This window comes from Dicentrarchus labrax, unplaced genomic scaffold (genome assembly GCF_905237075.1).
Source record: "Dicentrarchus labrax unplaced genomic scaffold, dlabrax2021, whole genome shotgun sequence".
NCBI lineage: Eukaryota > Metazoa > Chordata > Actinopteri > Moronidae > Dicentrarchus > Dicentrarchus labrax.
Window position 1 is genome coordinate 10,925,600 of NW_026136712.1, and position 17,493 is coordinate 10,943,092.

A 17,493-nucleotide genomic window follows, 5' to 3' on the forward strand; every position below is an offset into this window, starting at 1 on the left:
TTTGTTGGTTTGATGTGTGAAAATAAATTATAATGCTCACTCATGACACTGATAGCAGTGTGTTAAACATACCATTACATATCTGTCTGTGTGCCTTGCTTCATAAAACAAGGAAATGTCTCAATAGTCCCAGTGCTGCAGCCTTTACAGTGTGACACTGCCCTCTAGTGGATGAACGTGGTAATATGACACAGAAAGCAGTACTATAATAGTGCTCTGGACTTTTTAGTGGTCAGGCTGGTAGGTTAAGATTGAAGTGAATCAAACTTACATTTAAATTAAAAGTAATTCAGGGATGCACCCGGTTGGCTCAGTCGGTAGAGCTGGCGACCCATATACGGAGTTGCTGCCGGACTGTGTTCGAATCCGCTTGCTGCGTGTCTTCCCCTCTCTCTCAACCCACCTTTCCTGTCTCTCTACAGCTGTTTATCAATAAAGCCAACAAATTAAATTAAATTACTTTTTTAAAAAAAGAAGTAATTCTGGGTTTAGTCTTGTTCTACAGTAATGGATGTGTACAATGTACAGATATAATGGAGTTTCTAGGTCATGGTGCCCCCGTGTTTGATAGAAACAAAGCAAAAGTGCCCTCTTGGTTACCACTATAGTGCCATTTAGGGTGCCCTCCCAGTGGAGAGAATGCAATACAGTGCCCTCTAGGGTGCCCTTCTAGTGGAGAGAGGGAAATAAGGATGTGAACAGAGATAAGGGAACAGTCTAATGAATAGTGAGGAGATGGATGACAGCCCCAGGATGAAAAAATAAATTAGAAACGGGTCCAGGATCAAAACAGACAGATATAACAAAAGGTATCTCCAAGGAGTAAAATGACTATAAATATTTTAGTATATACAATAATACTGATGTGCTGAGAAAATGCAATTATTTGTATTGTAAGAATGAAGACCCCAAGTGATTAAAAAGACCCTCAGGGGATCCCAACAAGGAGAAACAGCTCTTTGGATACATGATTTCTCTCAGAATCAGAGAGTATTTTCACTTTTTATACTTTTTATATGATATCTGGCGTTAATAATAGAAGCACACATTTGAACACCATCTGTGGGAGAGTGTTTGCTTAGTTAACCTTTGTAATGTTTGTTTGTGAGAAGGAGCTGGCAGAAGAACTCTGGTGCCTCACTGAACACCACTTAAAGATGCTGGGGGATGTAGATTTCTATATTTAAGAAAATTTAAAAAAAACTCTCAAAACAAGAAAAATAATTGTGGCCTTAAAGTTTGAAAATACTGTTAGGGAGGAAATCACACACACTATATCTATATCTATATATATTTATATAACCCTAAAAAACTCCTTATTTCCTGGTGATTATACACAAATGAAAACATATCCATAAATATTATATTCCATTTCTGCCAATAGGTCCTCCTTAATGTCACACACTGGACCTTTAAAAAGGGTTTGACCATAAATGCACCACCACTTTCTCAGCTCTGATTTTCTTATTCTTATTTTCGACCTGTATCTGCCACTGTTTGTAAGTCTTGTGAAGTCAGGAACCGTCTGGACTTTGGAACTTTCTAGAAGGAAAAGCACAGGTGCTATATCTGGCACCAGTAGCCCCCAACAGCCCGCTCACATAACAAACCACAGGACCAGGGGAGGGAGAACCAGCGAGTGGGGGAGACTCAATTTACAAAATGACGGAAACTGATAGGTAAGTAAGGTTTGACGACATTATTAACATATATTCTACCCCGAACTTTAATTTTAAAAACATTTAATGTAAATGTCCGCCTATATGACGCAATTAAAAAAACGTATAGGCGTCTGAAGCCGCGCGCGCAAGAGCGGAGCCACCTGGTGCTCGTTAATAATGGCAGCTCGACATTTGAATGGCATTTTGAGATGTTAGCTTGCCACCGCAGCCTGTTTCAAAGCGTTCGCTCCCTGCTGTTACTTTCTGTCCCTTTTGTCACCACTAGGCTTCAGGTCCCTTTCCTTACTTTATTTTTCTTTAAATGTAAACGCATTATGGATCTGCCCTCGCCTCCCTCTTCTCCCCTCCTCCTACTGTAGCAAATGTTAGTCTAAGAATAGAAAAGTAGAAAGGCCTCAGTGGTCTGTTGTTGACCTGAGGACAAGGTGAACATGGATTCTGCAATTGTTACATTAGTTTGAAGTTTTTATAACTGGTATACAGATATATTACAGCACATTAATTGTATTGTATTCTGTATTTTCTAAGGATGTTAAATTCCTCTTTTATTTGTCTCTCCAGAGCTGGTCTGGGGGCCAAGGGCAAACCCATGGCCTTCCGGTCTCAAAAAGAAATGTTCGACAAGATGGAGGAATCTTTTAAAATCTGTTCACACTGCGAGAAGCAGCCCAATCAACTTTCAAACCCACAGAGCCTGAAGCGTTGTGGCAGGTAAAAACTAAAAAGTCTCACCCAGCAGACGGGTGCGGACAAGATATTCCCTCATCAGAGTCAGTACTTCTTACAACCACAGATCTCTCACTCCTATCGTTGCACAGATGTCTACATGTTTACTACTGCTGCAAAGAATGTCAGAAGGACGACTGGCCCAAACACAAGAAGTTGTGCTCACAGCTGCGTCTCACCGCCATTGACAGAGTTGTGGAGTGGCTTTTGTTCAAAGGTAAAACGTATATTTAAAAAGAATCTACACAAACTGTAAAAGAGGTGAATTATTCTTTTGTAAGAAAGGATAGTTACCAAAACTCATGAACTGTCTCTGCTTCTATAAAACTATTTTTCATTGTTTTTTTCTATCATCAGAAGACCTTCCATTCCCCACAGAAAAATGGTCAAAGCCTGAGTCAGAGGTTAAAGGCTGGGATGACTGGCTTGCGATGCAGGGAGATCTCTCGGCTCGCCTCGATCCCATTTTAAAAGGAGCAAACATGAAAGAATTGTGGACCAACGCTGGCAGGCCTCAGCCTGATGATGAGGAACTGAAGCAGTCTCTGTGGAGGGTTTGCAGTGAGTTCTTCTCCAGACCACTGAGCATAGCCTGGGGGATGAGGCTGTTTGGTCTTAAGCCTTGTTCTAAACCTCTCACCATTCACCTGGTGGGAGCAGGAAATAGTGAGACTATGGCAGCTAGACTGACTGACTACGATGAGCTGAACAACATGTTCCCTGGACACCAGGGTATCGAGATAGTCATGGTGGGACCAGAGGTGGTGGACGGCCCCATCATGAGGCCTCCTCTCAGGGCGTTTGGCCCCAAGAAGAGGGTCTACATCAGCGCCTACAAGGGCCTCTACCACGAATTCTGGGAGGAACTGGTGGAGAAAGAGGAAGCAGCCAAGCCAGATTTGGTGGTTGGATTTCATCCTGGTGAGAACATTTTTCCCATTACATAAAAATCTAATACCAATCCCACAAAATCTGAACTGTTGTGTTGCAGGAGGAGGTTCTTGTTCAATCTGAGCTCTTTTTGATTTGTTTTCCGTCACATATTTCTGTGTCAAGGATTTGATGCTAGTCAGGGCCTCGACCAGGGTTGGCTTCCAACACTTCTGCTCCTCAGGGATTATGAGATTCCTTCACTTTTCACTACTCTCAGGTGAGTGGTACAGAATTTCAGAGGTTGATACTAAGTACATTTACCCAAGTACTGTGCTTCACTACAAGTTTGAGGTACTTTACGTGAATATTTCTATTTTATGCTACTTGTTCAGATGACACATTACACTACAGTAATCAGATTATAAATGCTTTGGGGGAGAGGAGCTGTGGATTTGGAGTTTATGCCTCTTTAAATAATATCAGACTGTAGATAAATACACCACTGATTAACACAAGAGTGTTGTGTCTGTTGCCTACAGAATATTGCAAATAAAGTATTTGGTAACTTGAATTGGTTTAATATGCTTTACTGAACCTCTGATCTTCATATTCTAATCAGTAACTTTAACTGTGAATAATATACAAATTAGCACACTGACATTGGTGCATATTATTTGCATTACTGTATTGTATGTTACCCCAGTGAGTGGAAGTATGCAAATACACCAAATGTCTGAAACCCAGTCACTTATTGTTCATGTGAACTCGTCTGTGACATGAGTAATGGCTGCTTCCTGTCCTCCATGCACAGTGAGACAGAGATGACGTACTCCCTGCAGATCCTGTTGGAGCTGGAGATGGACCTGAAGGGAAGTGGAGCCAACCCCTTTGCGTCGCTGAAACCAGAAGTGGTGGGCTCGTGTCCCAGCAAACCTCCTGTCTACTGCAACTCCCACTACTTCTGTTTTCAGGGTCTACTGGAGAGTGTGGAGTTTGAGGAACCAGAGGAGGACTGAGGGAGCAGCAGTGTGCACACACTGATGCCCTTTCACAACAGGAACTCTGATTCTCTTGGACTGTAATACATTGTTTTTATATGCCTTTTAATTAAATCATGTAATGATGTCTAACAAAACTGTTTAAAAATAGTGTGTAAATCAATTTGTATTATTCTTAAAAAGTACTTTAGTATCAGCTCTGAGTGTTTGCTATAGCATTTGCATTAACTGCCAGACTTGTATATTCAAATCTCACAAGTCTCTGAACTATTGTTGTTTTAGTAGAGAGGCAATAACACTTGAAATATTCAAATGTCTGCTGATATCTACTGAAGTCTACAACTAACATTTTCAAATGATTAGATATATAGCAAACTGCATTGTCCACTCTGGATTAAGCTAAACTTTTCTTCTCTTTATTGTAAAGACACAATTTCAAATCATACATTATACATCTGTAGTCATTTTAATTTGACAAGAAATACCCCCTGCCATCCCCCCAAAAGGCATTTATGTGTTAGTAACAATATGACTAAAACAACCTTTTATGTATACAAGTTGTCTGCTGCTGACTTCACCATTTATTCGCTGTAATCCAGGATTTAAAGTTATTATTGAAAGCCATATAGGGATGTTATATAATGTTAATATTTCACATGATTTTATGCAACATACAGACTATAAACAGCCACGGCCCATCCAATATTTTACCTCTGAGAAAATGAAACCATGCAACTTAAATTGTGGTTTTCATCTGAATCCCTAGATACATGTCAGGTCTCCATTTCTAGAGAGATTTGAAGGATAAAACCAAGTCCACAATGTAAAAGACCAGATTGACAATGGCTCCAATGTTAACAGTATTCATGTCCACGAAGGAACACTTTTCACAGATATAAGGATTGTACTTGCTGCGTTTGTAACCAAAGACAGACCACAGAATGACAGCGAGCGGGTACAACAGCACCGCCACAATGTTGAACACAAGCTCCATCACACTCAGCCTGAACGAGAGTAGACACTGCAGTAGCTTGAGCAGATGGAGAACGATGATGACCACAGTGACCAGGAGGCAAACGGCAAACACAATGATGCTGCATATCATCCCAAAAGGCCGAAAGGCCCATTCACCGTTCACAAAGTGGTCAGTGGCCGCAGTGAGTATGATACAGGCTATAAAGGCCTCTGTTGTGCGGAGACCTCCTCTCAGGCTGGATAGGTAGCCGCTTGGAAATTTCTTTTTTTGCATTACGGCATCGATCAGGAAGATAACGGTGGCAATCAGGGAGAAGAGGAAACACAGCATGTTGACGATGCAGGAGAGGCAGATAAAAACGGCTGCAAAGATGACCGTGGCTGAGGTGATGGTCACAGCACACAGGGTGGTCAGCCCGCAGGTCAGGTCAGCCCAGTTGGGGAGGAAGACGGCCAGAAGGATGTGCCACATTTTGGCCTCCACCACGGTCAGGACCAGGGGCACAGTGATGCAGAAAACCCAGACAAACTCACACCAGACACCCCATGGACTCACCATCCTGCCTCTGAAGATGACAATGATGAGCGCCAAAGCACTGAAGATTATTTCCAGGAGGCGCAAAATGCCCTGACAGCCCTTGAATGGGCCACACATGATGCTCAAATTAGGAGCTCAAGATCTTGACGTGAAAAAATAGGAAGCAAAGGTCTCTGTGAACAGCTCATTCCTTGTTCTGCTGCTGTTCGATTCTCATACTGAGATAGAGCCAAGTCTTATACCACAGACAGGCACCTTTTACACACTTCCTTTTATTCAAATTTCTGGCAGGGAGAGATGTGTGTGTGTCAGTGTGTAATTAATGAATGTCTGAAGTGGAATATACCATATGTTCTGTTGCTGCCCTCAATGCTGTTTTTTATTCTGCTTATCTATGGAGTTTTTCTGCAATTCAATGTTTGTATTTATTTTTTATTTTATTGAGTAATTTATTCAGTTTTCAGAAACCAACATCAGCAAATAACATTTACTCCCTTTTGTGATTAAAATCAGTGTGACCAAATTAATGCGCTCCATCTTTTTCTTCTTATCTTTTCATGTTATCTGTTCACATTTGTCGTAATTAAATTATGTGAACTGACAATGATTTCTTTTACCTTAACCAGATTTTACCTTGAAATTCAATTGGAAATCGACAATGGAATATGAACTTTATGAGGTCACAATGTGTCTAAACTGCAGTGTCACTTTATTCCCGTTGCACATCAGTCACTTTCTGTCTGCGGCTGACAGATGCCAGGATACACAGGTGTGTTCATTCATGTGTAATCTCATTTTCAAACAGACGTAATGCAACACATTTGACATCTATTAATATTCATTGGCAGTGACATATGCAGGTCATATTTCATATCACATTATGAAAATGGACAATGAAAAAAATGCAGAGGTGAATTGTAATATTAGGTTTAATTATGCATCACACATTATACTTTACATTGGACCATTAATAAACTGGACAAAGGATATATGTTCAAATGTTCATCATGCAAACATAATACGCAGAATATATAAAAGAATACTACCAGAAACCTAGTTGCTCAGAACTGTCGCTATGGCTAGAATTGTAGCTTTTTTTTGTTGTTGCCACTTTTCTGTTCTGTGTTCAGTCTGATATTGAGCCAGTGTGACAAAATCCTGGCCTTGTGTGTTCTTTACACATCACCACAAATGTCGATTAGCTTTTAAATCTGGCAATTTGAGTGTGACCAGAAATGGATGTTTAAAGCCCCAATCCATGATTGGTGCACAGCTGCAGTGCTGCTTGTGCTCCAAAAGAGACTGCGTACACTCATGGACCCAAATGTGGAAAATGTGATCACGTGACTTCTGATCAGAAATGTCAATTTACATCAGGCTTTAAAGGCATAATTTAAACTAGAAACATATTTTTTGCTAGAAAAAAAACACACTTTTTTGTTTTAATGTAATGGGAAGAGATGTTTTTATATTAAGACTAAGCCTAACCCTGAAGAACAAGTTTAAATGTCCTGTTAAAGTTTAGGTGCGTTTAAACCCACAGATGCCAAGCAGGGTAAAAATGAGGTCCAGTGTGAAAAGAATGAGATTCACATAGGTCATAAATGTAACCATAAACTGTATGGCCCAGATACAGAAGCTTGGTGGACAGTCACTGGGACGAGGGTTGTTTCTGAATGTAAAAATGGGCCACACAATAGCTGCAAATATATACAGCACAACAGAGATCACCAGAAATATAAACACAAACCTGTCCAGGTTAAAGGGCAAACACATCTTCAGTTTCTTTAAGATGTTGGTAGCTATTATTAGAGGGAGGATGGGGAAAGGAATGGCATATGCTATAATACACAAGATCAAAGCCGGCTTGTCTCTGTAACCAGTCAGTGATATAAAAATGATGCAGCTCACAAAGGCCTCCATAACCTTCCAGAATCCAGGCAGAGCAGACAGGTAGGACCCTTTCTTCTTGTCCATGATTTTGTCCTTCACCACTTCCACTGTGTAGACAAAGCCACACAAGAAAGCAAATATGCTCACTATCCAACCATACAGGCATTTCAGGCAGGCATAGAAATTGGCATAGGTAATGGCGACAGAGACAGTCATGAGTGTAGAAGACATGGCCATCCCAGTGGTGAAGTCATCCCAGTCCATGCAAAACATATTGAGTATGACATCAAGCTTTAACATCTCAATAATGGTGATGATGAGGGTCATGATGGGGCAGAAGGCCCAGGTGAACATTGCATAGTTCCAGTAGGTATGGGTGCTCCCCCCTCTGAAGGCAGCCAGGACAAAGGTGACCAGAGACAGAAGGATCTGAGCCGCGTGCAGTCCGCCTCGGCCAGATAACAGCGAAGAAGGAGTAAACACCGCCTTGGATACCGTGTCCTTGATATCATCAATAATTCCCATCTTTAAATGAGCTGAAGAGCAGTTTAAACACCTTTGTTTTATATGTCCTCCCAGTTAGCTGCTAGAAAGTAGTTGAGCTGTGTTTGATGTGTTTCCCGTTGCTTTACTGCCTCTCAGCTCCACTTACCACACAATCTAGTTTGCATGGTATAAATGATACAGACGGTGTGTAGTGATAACTGTCTGCTGCAGCACATACGGAGTAACTGAACTTTTTTAGAGCATGACTTTGTAAAGCCATTATTTTAACAGGGACACTGTTACAGAAAGGCATAATCATTATTATTTTTTTAATTGTATTAGTATAATTACTCTTAAATCAAACTTCAGCATCACACCCAATCCAGGGTGAAGAGTGGTTTTCTGCTCCCAACCAGAAAAGCAGTGAAACAAAGAGGAAGATTTCCAATAGTTGTCAGATCCCTCCACTGTCTATCAACACTCTGCTTGGTCTACACTCTGACATCTGCATCAGCAGTTCTCCTAGATGTGATGTGTAAGACCAGAATGAGACCCCGGCTAGGATGCTTTTTGCCCATAGCTCCCTATTATCAAATGCCATTTTATGAATCCATAAATATGTAATATTCTATGTTGGTTAACAGTGCTGACAGATACCTTCCTGTTGATGCTGAGCAGCATTAACAGCTCAAACCTTCCTGTCATATGTTCCTTATTTTTCCTAGGGAGTCCAGACTCACTCTGCAAAGCTTCATCAGTCTTCAGTTCCTAAAGATCACATTTAGAATAATCTACAATGGACATTATTGTAATTTAGTTTTTATAGTTTTAAGGTGAGAGACAAACTATCTCGAGGCACATTAAGAATTACTGATCTATGCTTTTTTTTATTGTTGCTGCATTGGTAAACTGATCATATGTTAATGTCATAATGCTACATAAAATGTTCAACTTCATTTTTAGCTCCACTTGCAGTTTGATTGCTTGCCTCAAGAGGGAAGCAGAGTGCATGCATTCGTGCTGCGGACCTGTGTACATGTTTGATGATGTAAACACAAAACTCAAACTCAAACTCAGCCTTAGTAACATAAAAAAATCTGATGGGTAGGAACTGTTTGGGCATGAAGAAGTCTGAATGATATTTTCAAAGCAAATAAGTCCCACTGTCAATGGTCCCATCACAATGCTTGAAAAATAAAAAGGTTTCCGCACGGATAGACTTATTTGTGACACTGCGTCAAACTAAACACTTTATGTGTTTCTCCCTTTTTTTCTTGACCAAATGTGATATATTTTCATTTAAAAACACACAAACTGTCCCATTTTATTAAAGAAATGTGCTCGATTATTTTTATCATCATTATTATTTTAAATATATTTTATTCAGCAGGTCAGTTTGTTGTGCTGGCGCTTGTTTCCGGGGGAAGGTAAATAGAAAGCACAAAGAGGAAGTTGTTGTCAAGTGTAGTGTAGCACCAACAGCATCAAACCCTCAGAAATGCCTCTACATTTCTCCTTTAAAGCCGTAAACATTTAAAAAACAACTCTGGAGGAAGCCGTCGCCTTGTTGGAACTCTATTTAGTTGTGATGATCATTTCATTTTCTTGGGCTATTTATTTTATATTCGTGTCGAAGCCGCTGTTTGGGAAAAACTAGCAAACGCTAGCAATGGGTCGATGACACAGACTGCACTGCAGCAGAAGGGTTTCACTGAACACCGCCCAGCTTCTTGCATTAGTGAAGGAGTGAAGAGGACAAATGGATTTTTCCAAATTCCTGGACGATGATTTTGATGTGAAAGAGTGGGTGAATGGCGCCTTCAGGGTGGTGCAGAAGGACGCGCCGGGGAAGGCGGACACACACGCAGCCACACTGGTCATGAAACTGCAGCTGTTCATCCAGGAAGTCAACAATGCCATTGAGGGTGAGCAGCTGAAGTAAACTAATGACTGTTCATTCTGCACACAGGACCTGTGTTTGGTCTTGCTGTCCCTCAGTCATGAGGTAGACCCGGGTAAATCTTGCGCAGCACAATACAACAGCTCTGTTGTTATTCCTACCTATTGACTGCTTTGTGTTCATTATAGTGAGAGTTGGTCAGTAAGGCTAGACTTATATATTACAACCTCTATGTATAATACAGTACAATTCAACACTAACAGCCTCCAAAATGTCCTTCAAGTTGAAGCCACAGCTCTCAGTTTCATTAAAACCTTCTTGACGCAGGCTTTATGGAAAGGATGTGGTATTAGACTGTATTTGCTCATTTTATGGTTTGCAGTCACGCCCGGGTTTGTTTTGCTGCATGCAATCTTCACAATAGGTCATTATACATCACTGAATACTAGGCTGTGAAATGTTATGTAGTGAGTAGTTTTCTGTCCTTGTAGTGTCAGAATGTGTGGTTTTGAGAAATAGCCATTACACGGTAATATTCTAATTACCAATACCAGATATGTCATCATTATCTTGTCATATACGGAGATGAATAATGTTGTGTTCAATGTTTGTTTATGTTTGTTTATGTTTTTAGCCGCTTAGGAGAGGTGATGATTCAGCTATTGAACTGTACTCGTAATACAGAGATGTGTTCCTGATATTCAGCCTAACCTCACTGATATAAATGAGGTGGACAAAATAAAAGAAACACCTCAGTTGAATGAACACAACTTGAAAATAGTTTCAACACCAAAATAAACACTAGGACCTTCATGAAGGTAGGGTTTATCGCAGGACTCTTGTGTTGGACAACATTAGTGTTAGCTGGTTGTACATAATAAACTGACAACTGAGTAAATGGTGAGTAATGAGTAGTCCTTACCTGAAATATGATGACAGTAGAGTGTCACCAAATAGTCTATAATGTTATGAAAGTTTTACTTTTCTTGTCATGTCCATCATTAACTGAAAGATTGCTGCCTTTCTGTGTGCAGAGAGCAGTAATCAGGCCCTCCAAAATATGCCCAGAGTACTTCGGGATGTGGAGGCGCTGAAACAGGAGGCTTCCTTCCTCAAGGAGCAAATGGTTCTGGTCAAAGAGGACATCAAGAAGTTCGAGCAGGACACTGTGCAGTCTATGCAGGTGTGCAAGTCAATCATTACTGCAGTATATAAATAATAAATACATACACGATGAATATTCACTGTTCAGAAGTAATGCTTGTAAAACAATGATACAAGTCTACATTGACTCATAACCTGATTTTATTGAAATAATCCATTTGATAATACGCACTCTAATAGTGAAAGCCTGACTGTGGCATAAAGGACACTTGTAAGGATATTTCTTAGGTATGACTTTTATATTACGTGGTTCCTTTTCACCAGGTCCTGGTGGAGATCGATCAGGTGAAGGGCCGCATGCAGCTGGCAGCTGAAGCTCTGCAGGAGGCGGACAAATGGAGCACGCTGAGTGCAGACATTGAGGAAACCTTCAAAACACAGGTATGAATGGAAGACATTTCCACTTCACTTGTTAAGTTTTTGTCTGGCTTGCTGCTTAAAGATCATGAACCTTTGCTACTCAGCGTGGCCAACATCTCCATACATGGTCTTTAAAAAGAAAATGGATTGTATTGAAACGATTGGAATAGAATTTATTGTTTTACTGTAATATGACTTTCTGTATGTTCAGTTTATTTTAACCCATTTGCGCCCAATGACTATATTTAGGATAAAAACAAAGGCCATGACGTTCATTCTGATTTGCCTAAAGTCTTGAAATCTGGTACTTTGGGAGACTGCATATGTCTGCATATCTTTGATATTCAACGTATGCGTTCATAGATAACAAATACTTGATTGTACTCCTTGTAGTTTTTCTTAAAATAGTAGAAAATGCCCTAGAATAAACAATAAAAATGTAGGAATTCTTTTCACTACACACGTGCACAGGGCTCCAGTCTATATATTCCAGGAGGAATAGTTTAATCAAATTGTTGTGTTTTATCGCCTAACTCGATATTATTTTGTGGACCTTTTTGATCTTCAATATGTTCTCTTCCTTTTCCAGGATCTTGCAGTAATTTCCTCCAAGCTTACCAGCATGCAGAACAGCCTGGCCATGTTGGTGGACACACCAGACTATTCTGAAAAGTGTGTCCACCTAGAGGCTCTGAAAAACAGACTGGAGGCCCTGGCCAGTCCACAAATAGTCGCAACCTTTAATTCCATGTCTATAGGTAAGGAACCTGTGAGAAGTGCTATGGTTTCTCAAATGTATTCCAACCTCCATCTCTTTGTTCACTGTCGGCTTACACTAAGTTGACTTATGTTTACATATTTATTCTCTGCAGACCAAGCCAAGCTGTTTGTTAAAGTCTTCACAGAGATAGATAGAATGCCACAGCTGCTTGCCTACTACTACAAGTGTCACAAGGTAGGTGCCTGACCTTAAATTAGCTATCACAAAATCGTATTGTCTGGTGTAGGGACAATCTAATGTCCATTTGTGATCCAATGTGTGTTTGGGCATCTCCAGGGCCAGTTGGTGAGCATGTGGCAGGATCTCTCTCAGAGCGAGCTCAGTCTGAATCAACAGCTGTCTGAATTCTACGACACTTTGCTCTCCTCGTGGCACTCTCAACTACAGTGGAGCAGCCAGGTGAGACGCACTACCGCACCACAACACACAGTTCCAACCATGCTTACTCACTGCTTCCGGTGTATAAATACTGTCAGCCAGAATCCTCTTTTAATTGTTTACATATTACCTACACTGTAACACCTAACAGGTGTTCAAGAACCCGTATGAGGTGGTGACAGTGTTGCTGATCCAAACACTGGGAGCCATGGTCCCATCCATCCCTGTGTGCTTGAGCACGGCCGTGGAGCGGGCAGCCCAAGAGCAGCGTCTCGACACCCTGCTGGAACTCCATCACACCACATCCACCTTCGCACACAGCCTGGAGGCCGCCATGCTGCCACACCTGGGTTTGTGTATAGATGAGACAGGAGTGTGCAGATGCTGCAGATGTGGGTGGATTAAGGTCCTTATGTTGTGTCTATGTCTTTCTCCCCTAGGTGAGAATAATCTGCTGAAGGTGAATGAGCTGGTCTGTGCGCTGTACGACCCCTACAAAACCTATCAACTACAGTATGGAGATCTGGAGGAAGCTCACCTTTTTATCCAGATCAGTGCTGTACCTTTGGTAAGACACCACCCCCACACACACACACACACACACACACACACACATAAGAAAATAGATTTATTAAAACCTTGTCACAGTTGTCAGCTGTTTTCTCTGTGCCGCCTTGTTTCACACTCTTCATATTCTCTCCTCTCTTCAGGAACACGGGGAGGTAATTGATTGTGTGGAAGAGTTGAGCCACTCTGTTGGCAAGTTCTTTGGGCTGGCCAGCGCTGCTGTGGACCGCTGTGTCAAACTGACTGACGGACTGGCCGTGTGCGGTCTCCTCAAAGCCATCAAAGCCCTCTTCACCAAGTAAAGATCCTTAATTCAGTCACAAGCGGCATATAATGTATAAACCACTTTATTTCTAGAAATTATTAGCCTCATTTTGAGTATGTGTGGACCTTACTTTAATCTATTTATGTGGCCAGCTTTAATATTGTGCTTGTTCTAGGTATGTGTCTGACTTCTCCACAACCCTGCAGTCCATCAGAAAGAAATGTAAACTGGAGGATACTCCAAGTTCATCTGTTTTCCAAGAGGACTGGACAGCCTTCCAGAACTCTGTCAGGTTAATGTTTTTTTATTATTATTTGAGACTGTTTCATTGCCATTTCATTAGTACAATTTCATTAGTTCAATAAAAAATAAATTTTTTTTATATGAAATTGTTTTGTGTTGCATTTTGCAGGATTATTGCCACTTGTGGAGAATTACTTAGACAATGTGGTGCCTTTGAGCAGCAGCTGTCAAACAAGTGAGAGATTTATATATAGTATTAGTATTTTTAAAATTTCATAATGTTGTCATATTTTAAGGAACTCCACACATTCTCTGAACACAATCGATCTTTCCCATAGAATCCTGGGCACGGCAGGTAAGTACTTGTCAGAGTCGTACAGCCCACGCAGCCTGGCAGGCATCCAGGAGGCCAGCTCCACAGAGAGGAAGAGCACCACCAAGAACCCCTGGCAGGAATACAACTACCTTCAGAGGGGAAACATGGCCGAGTACAACAGCCTGATGGAAGTCCTCTATTCACTAAAGGTACGGAGCAGATCACGGCGTTGGAATGGGGATCGATTCCATTGATGTTTAATGAAGATAACTGACTCTTGTTATACTGTTGCATGTTATCAGGTGGTTTAACAAGGGCCATCTGCAACTGTTTTTAGCCTCTCTTTCTGTCTGCAGGAGAAGGGAACAGGTAACTCCAGCCTGTTAGCAGAGCCCAGATCTGCTCTGACCAGACTCAACCAGCAGGCCAACCAGCTGGCCTTTGACTCTGTCTTCCTGCAGATCAAACACCAGCTCTGCCTCGTCTCCAAGATGGAGGTGATTAAGTGTCAAGTTTCCGGATGATTTGATTTGAAATACTGATTGACATCATTTGAGTGCATTTGCTGAGAGCTTTTGGATTGTCAGAGTGTTCGACATAGTGTGTCTATTTTAATCTCACCTCATACGATTTGAATTGTGTTCAGAGACAAGAGGCACCTGGTTTTGGAGAGCGCTACACAGAGGACCTGCCTACTTTCAGCCTGTCACCGCAAGAATACATTACAAATGTTAGTCCGGTTTGACTTGAATACATGTACAGTACAGATCAGTACAGTACAGATCTTCCTCTAAGAGGAAGTCAAACTGGCTGACTTTTTGTATTCACAGCTAATACAAGCACAATTGCTCCCAGACACCGGATATATCGAACTAGACGTCTGTCTTTTCCTTCCAGATTGGGCAGTACCTGATGTCTCTGCCTCTCCACTTGGAGCCATTTGTGACTCAGGAGGACCCAGCACTAGAGATGGCGCTACATGCTGGGAAGCTGCCTTTCCCTCCAGAGCAAGGTTTCTGCTGGCTATCAACCCTGATTCTCTTTACAATCTAATGCTATTTCTGTTTGCTATCTTTCCACTAACTGTTCAGTTTCTCATTTCTTTTTATCAGTTTATTTAATGACTACCTCAATACTCAAAGTGAGAGTCACTTAACACAAGGAATTAATTGTTGTGTAATATATAAATGACTGTATACAGTAGTATTCAAATTTGACTTCATAATCTTGTTCAGTTTCTCATTTCTTTTTATCAGTTTATTTAATGACTACCTCAATACTCAAAGTGAGAGTCACTTAACACAAGGAATTAATTGTTGTGTAATATATAAATGACTGTATACAGTAGTATTCAAATTTGACTTCATAATCTTCCAATTTATAAATCATTTCTGAGAGGAGAATGTAGCTTTTTTTTCTGTTCATCCCTTTTCATCTGCCAACATTGTTGGCACAGTGATATGTGGTCAGTTTAAATTAGCAAATTAAAAGCAGTACCAAGTGCCAACTTATTTTTTATTTTTAAGTTCAGAGGTGAAGTCAACCCTCTTGGACTGCAACCATGGCAATGGCAAATGGAACAATTTGCATAATCTGATATCTAAATGATTCCACTGAGCCACACTAGTTTGGTAGAGGTGCAGTTTCATAGCAGGCATGGCTTGGTGAGTCCAAAAACTGTGATCATATTTATTATTGTTAAAATGTTCTATACACTTCCAAAATGTATGTAATGTAAATATGCAGTATTGAAACAGAAATAAAAGATAGTGCAAGTTTAATATAAAAATAAATCTTTTGGTATATATGTAGGGCAAATTGGTGCAGAAGAATACACCCAGAGATACAGAGCACATTACTGTATTCTCTAAGACAGCTGATCTATCATGAACCCAAAGAGAGAGGTCAAATTGTTATCACCAGCTAAATGTGTTGTGGGACTGTGCTCTTTTTGTTTTTCCATGACGACCTTAGTTTTCAACACAAGTTTGACCTTTATCCTCCATCTCCAGCTGACACCTTTTATTTAATCCCCATCTGTATCTACATCACTGTCCTCAAACCACTAACGTCACTCTGTCTCAGGTGATGACCTTCCTGAGCTGGACAACACAGCGGACTACTGGCTGGGCTCCATCGCTCGGGCGACCATGCAGACCTACTGTGACGCCATCCTGCTCATCCCCCAACTGAGCACCCATTCCACCAAACAGCTGGCCACAGATATCGGTACAGTAACCAGAGCGCCAGGATAGACACATTCAGCTAGCCAATTCCTTCTGATGGCTAAGCAAAACAATGACATATTCTCCTGGTTAATGCGTATCGAATGTCCTGTTCCTGCTCCACAGACTATCTGATTAATGTGATGGACGCTCTGGGCCTGCAGCCCTCCCGTGGCCTGCAGCACATCGTCACCCTGCTGAGGGCCAAACCGGAAGAGTACAGACAGACCGCCAAACTGCTGCCTCGTCGCCTGGCCTCCACCATTGCTGCCCTCCGGTGCATCGACTACTAACAGCGATAGACTCTGTAGTGGCTCTCAGAGCGGCACCGGGGACACATAGGCATGCTTGACCCATTCCCAGGTTGTTGAGAAAATGGAAGAAAGAATGTGATATCAAAAGTAGTTGGTTTACATGTTACATCCCCTTAAGTCTCAAATAATTTGGGGCTGCAGCATTGGGATTCCAAATGGGATTTATGGGAATGTTAAGAGATTTAAATCAGGGTGGTTCAGACTTTTTTTATACTGATTAATGTGGAGTGATTTCTCACCGGTGATAATGCCTTCAAGTCAAGCCAAGGGGTGAAATTGTCTTGACTATACATCTTTAATTTCTGCATTTTTAAGTTTTAAGCATCAAGAATTTAACATAGATGTACATCAGGGGATATATGTGAGAGCATTTGCAATCTATATTGCTGATATATTTGTTAATTATTTCTCATACTAATATTATTCATCTAGGATATTAAATTATATTAAGGTAATATTTCTGATACGAGCTGCATTGTTTTCTGTTAACTGAGCTTCACATTCGGCAGTTCCTGTAAAGGTGAAGGTGTTGTGTAGTAGGGGCTGGACAGATAATAGGCATAGTCCCCATGTGGCATTTTCCCATCTTTTTCCATGCAGTATTGTGAAAATCTGTACATAAAGCAGTGACATCAACACTATGGAGCCTATTGTGTTACTTTTCATTAAACTATTTGAATTCTTTAGATGAATGAGATTGTAATGTAATCAATCTAGTTTAATAAATGTACGGCCTTTTATGCTAAATCCTTCTTTCGTAATCCCACATTGGGTGATCTGTCTGTGTGTCCGATGTCTTAGTGCTGCAT

At 41.0% G+C, this 17,493-nt stretch overlaps 4 protein-coding genes across 4 annotated transcripts; 2 read left to right on the top strand and 2 right to left on the bottom strand.

The window, feature by feature from the left end:
- Positions 1 to 1,526: 1,526 nt before the first annotated feature.
- Positions 1,527 to 4,416, top strand: LOC127373269 (putative protein MSS51 homolog, mitochondrial). The gene is made up of 6 exons (XM_051417599.1): positions 1,527 to 1,679; positions 2,244 to 2,393; positions 2,501 to 2,625; positions 2,766 to 3,329; positions 3,465 to 3,558; positions 4,093 to 4,416. Exons 1-6 carry the CDS (start codon positions 1,663 to 1,665, stop codon positions 4,295 to 4,297), a joined length of 1,155 nt encoding a protein of 384 aa, XP_051273559.1. The 5' UTR covers positions 1,527 to 1,662; the 3' UTR covers positions 4,298 to 4,416.
- Positions 4,417 to 4,852: 436 nt separating this feature from the next.
- LOC127373270 (myeloid-associated differentiation marker-like protein 2) lies at positions 4,853 to 5,980 on the bottom strand. The gene has a single exon (XM_051417600.1). The coding sequence runs from the start codon at positions 5,907 to 5,909 to the stop codon at positions 5,067 to 5,069; it is 843 nt and encodes a 280-aa protein (XP_051273560.1). The 5' UTR covers positions 5,910 to 5,980; the 3' UTR covers positions 4,853 to 5,066.
- A 723-nt stretch (positions 5,981 to 6,703) lies between these two features.
- Positions 6,704 to 8,292, bottom strand: LOC127373429 (myeloid-associated differentiation marker-like protein 2). The gene has a single exon (XM_051417886.1). It carries the CDS (start codon positions 8,208 to 8,210, stop codon positions 7,314 to 7,316), a length of 897 nt encoding a protein of 298 aa, XP_051273846.1. The 5' UTR covers positions 8,211 to 8,292; the 3' UTR covers positions 6,704 to 7,313.
- A 1,311-nt stretch (positions 8,293 to 9,603) lies between these two features.
- Positions 9,604 to 17,436, top strand: cog7 (component of oligomeric golgi complex 7). The gene is made up of 17 exons (XM_051417796.1): positions 9,604 to 10,096; positions 11,106 to 11,254; positions 11,500 to 11,616; positions 12,185 to 12,353; positions 12,468 to 12,550; positions 12,653 to 12,775; positions 12,906 to 13,104; positions 13,195 to 13,322; positions 13,465 to 13,619; positions 13,762 to 13,878; positions 13,999 to 14,064; positions 14,168 to 14,354; positions 14,502 to 14,642; positions 14,792 to 14,875; positions 15,043 to 15,157; positions 16,231 to 16,374; positions 16,497 to 17,436. The coding sequence occupies exons 1-17, from the start codon at positions 9,931 to 9,933 to the stop codon at positions 16,661 to 16,663; spliced, it is 2,310 nt and encodes a 769-aa protein (XP_051273756.1). The 5' UTR covers positions 9,604 to 9,930; the 3' UTR covers positions 16,664 to 17,436.
- The last annotated feature ends 57 nt before the right edge of the window (positions 17,437 to 17,493 follow it).

Coding starts and splice junctions, on each gene's coding strand:
- LOC127373269 (XM_051417599.1), top strand. Junction 2,394..2,500: donor AGCCTGAAGCGTTGTGGCAG/GTAAAAACTAAA, acceptor ATCGTTGCACAG/ATGTCTACATGTTTACTACT. Junction 3,330..3,464: donor GGTGGTTGGATTTCATCCTG/GTGAGAACATTT, acceptor TTCTGTGTCAAG/GATTTGATGCTAGTCAGGGC.
- LOC127373270 (XM_051417600.1), bottom strand. CDS start 5,909: ATGTGTGGCCCATTCAAGGGCTGTCAGGGCATTTTGCGCCTCCTGGAA.
- LOC127373429 (XM_051417886.1), bottom strand. CDS start 8,210: ATGGGAATTATTGATGATATCAAGGACACGGTATCCAAGGCGGTGTTT.
- cog7 (XM_051417796.1), top strand. CDS start 9,931: ATGGATTTTTCCAAATTCCTGGACGATGATTTTGATGTGAAAGAGTGG. Junction 12,551..12,652: donor ACTACTACAAGTGTCACAAG/GTAGGTGCCTGA, acceptor GGGCATCTCCAG/GGCCAGTTGGTGAGCATGTG. Junction 15,158..16,230: donor GCCTTTCCCTCCAGAGCAAG/GTTTCTGCTGGC, acceptor ACTCTGTCTCAG/GTGATGACCTTCCTGAGCTG.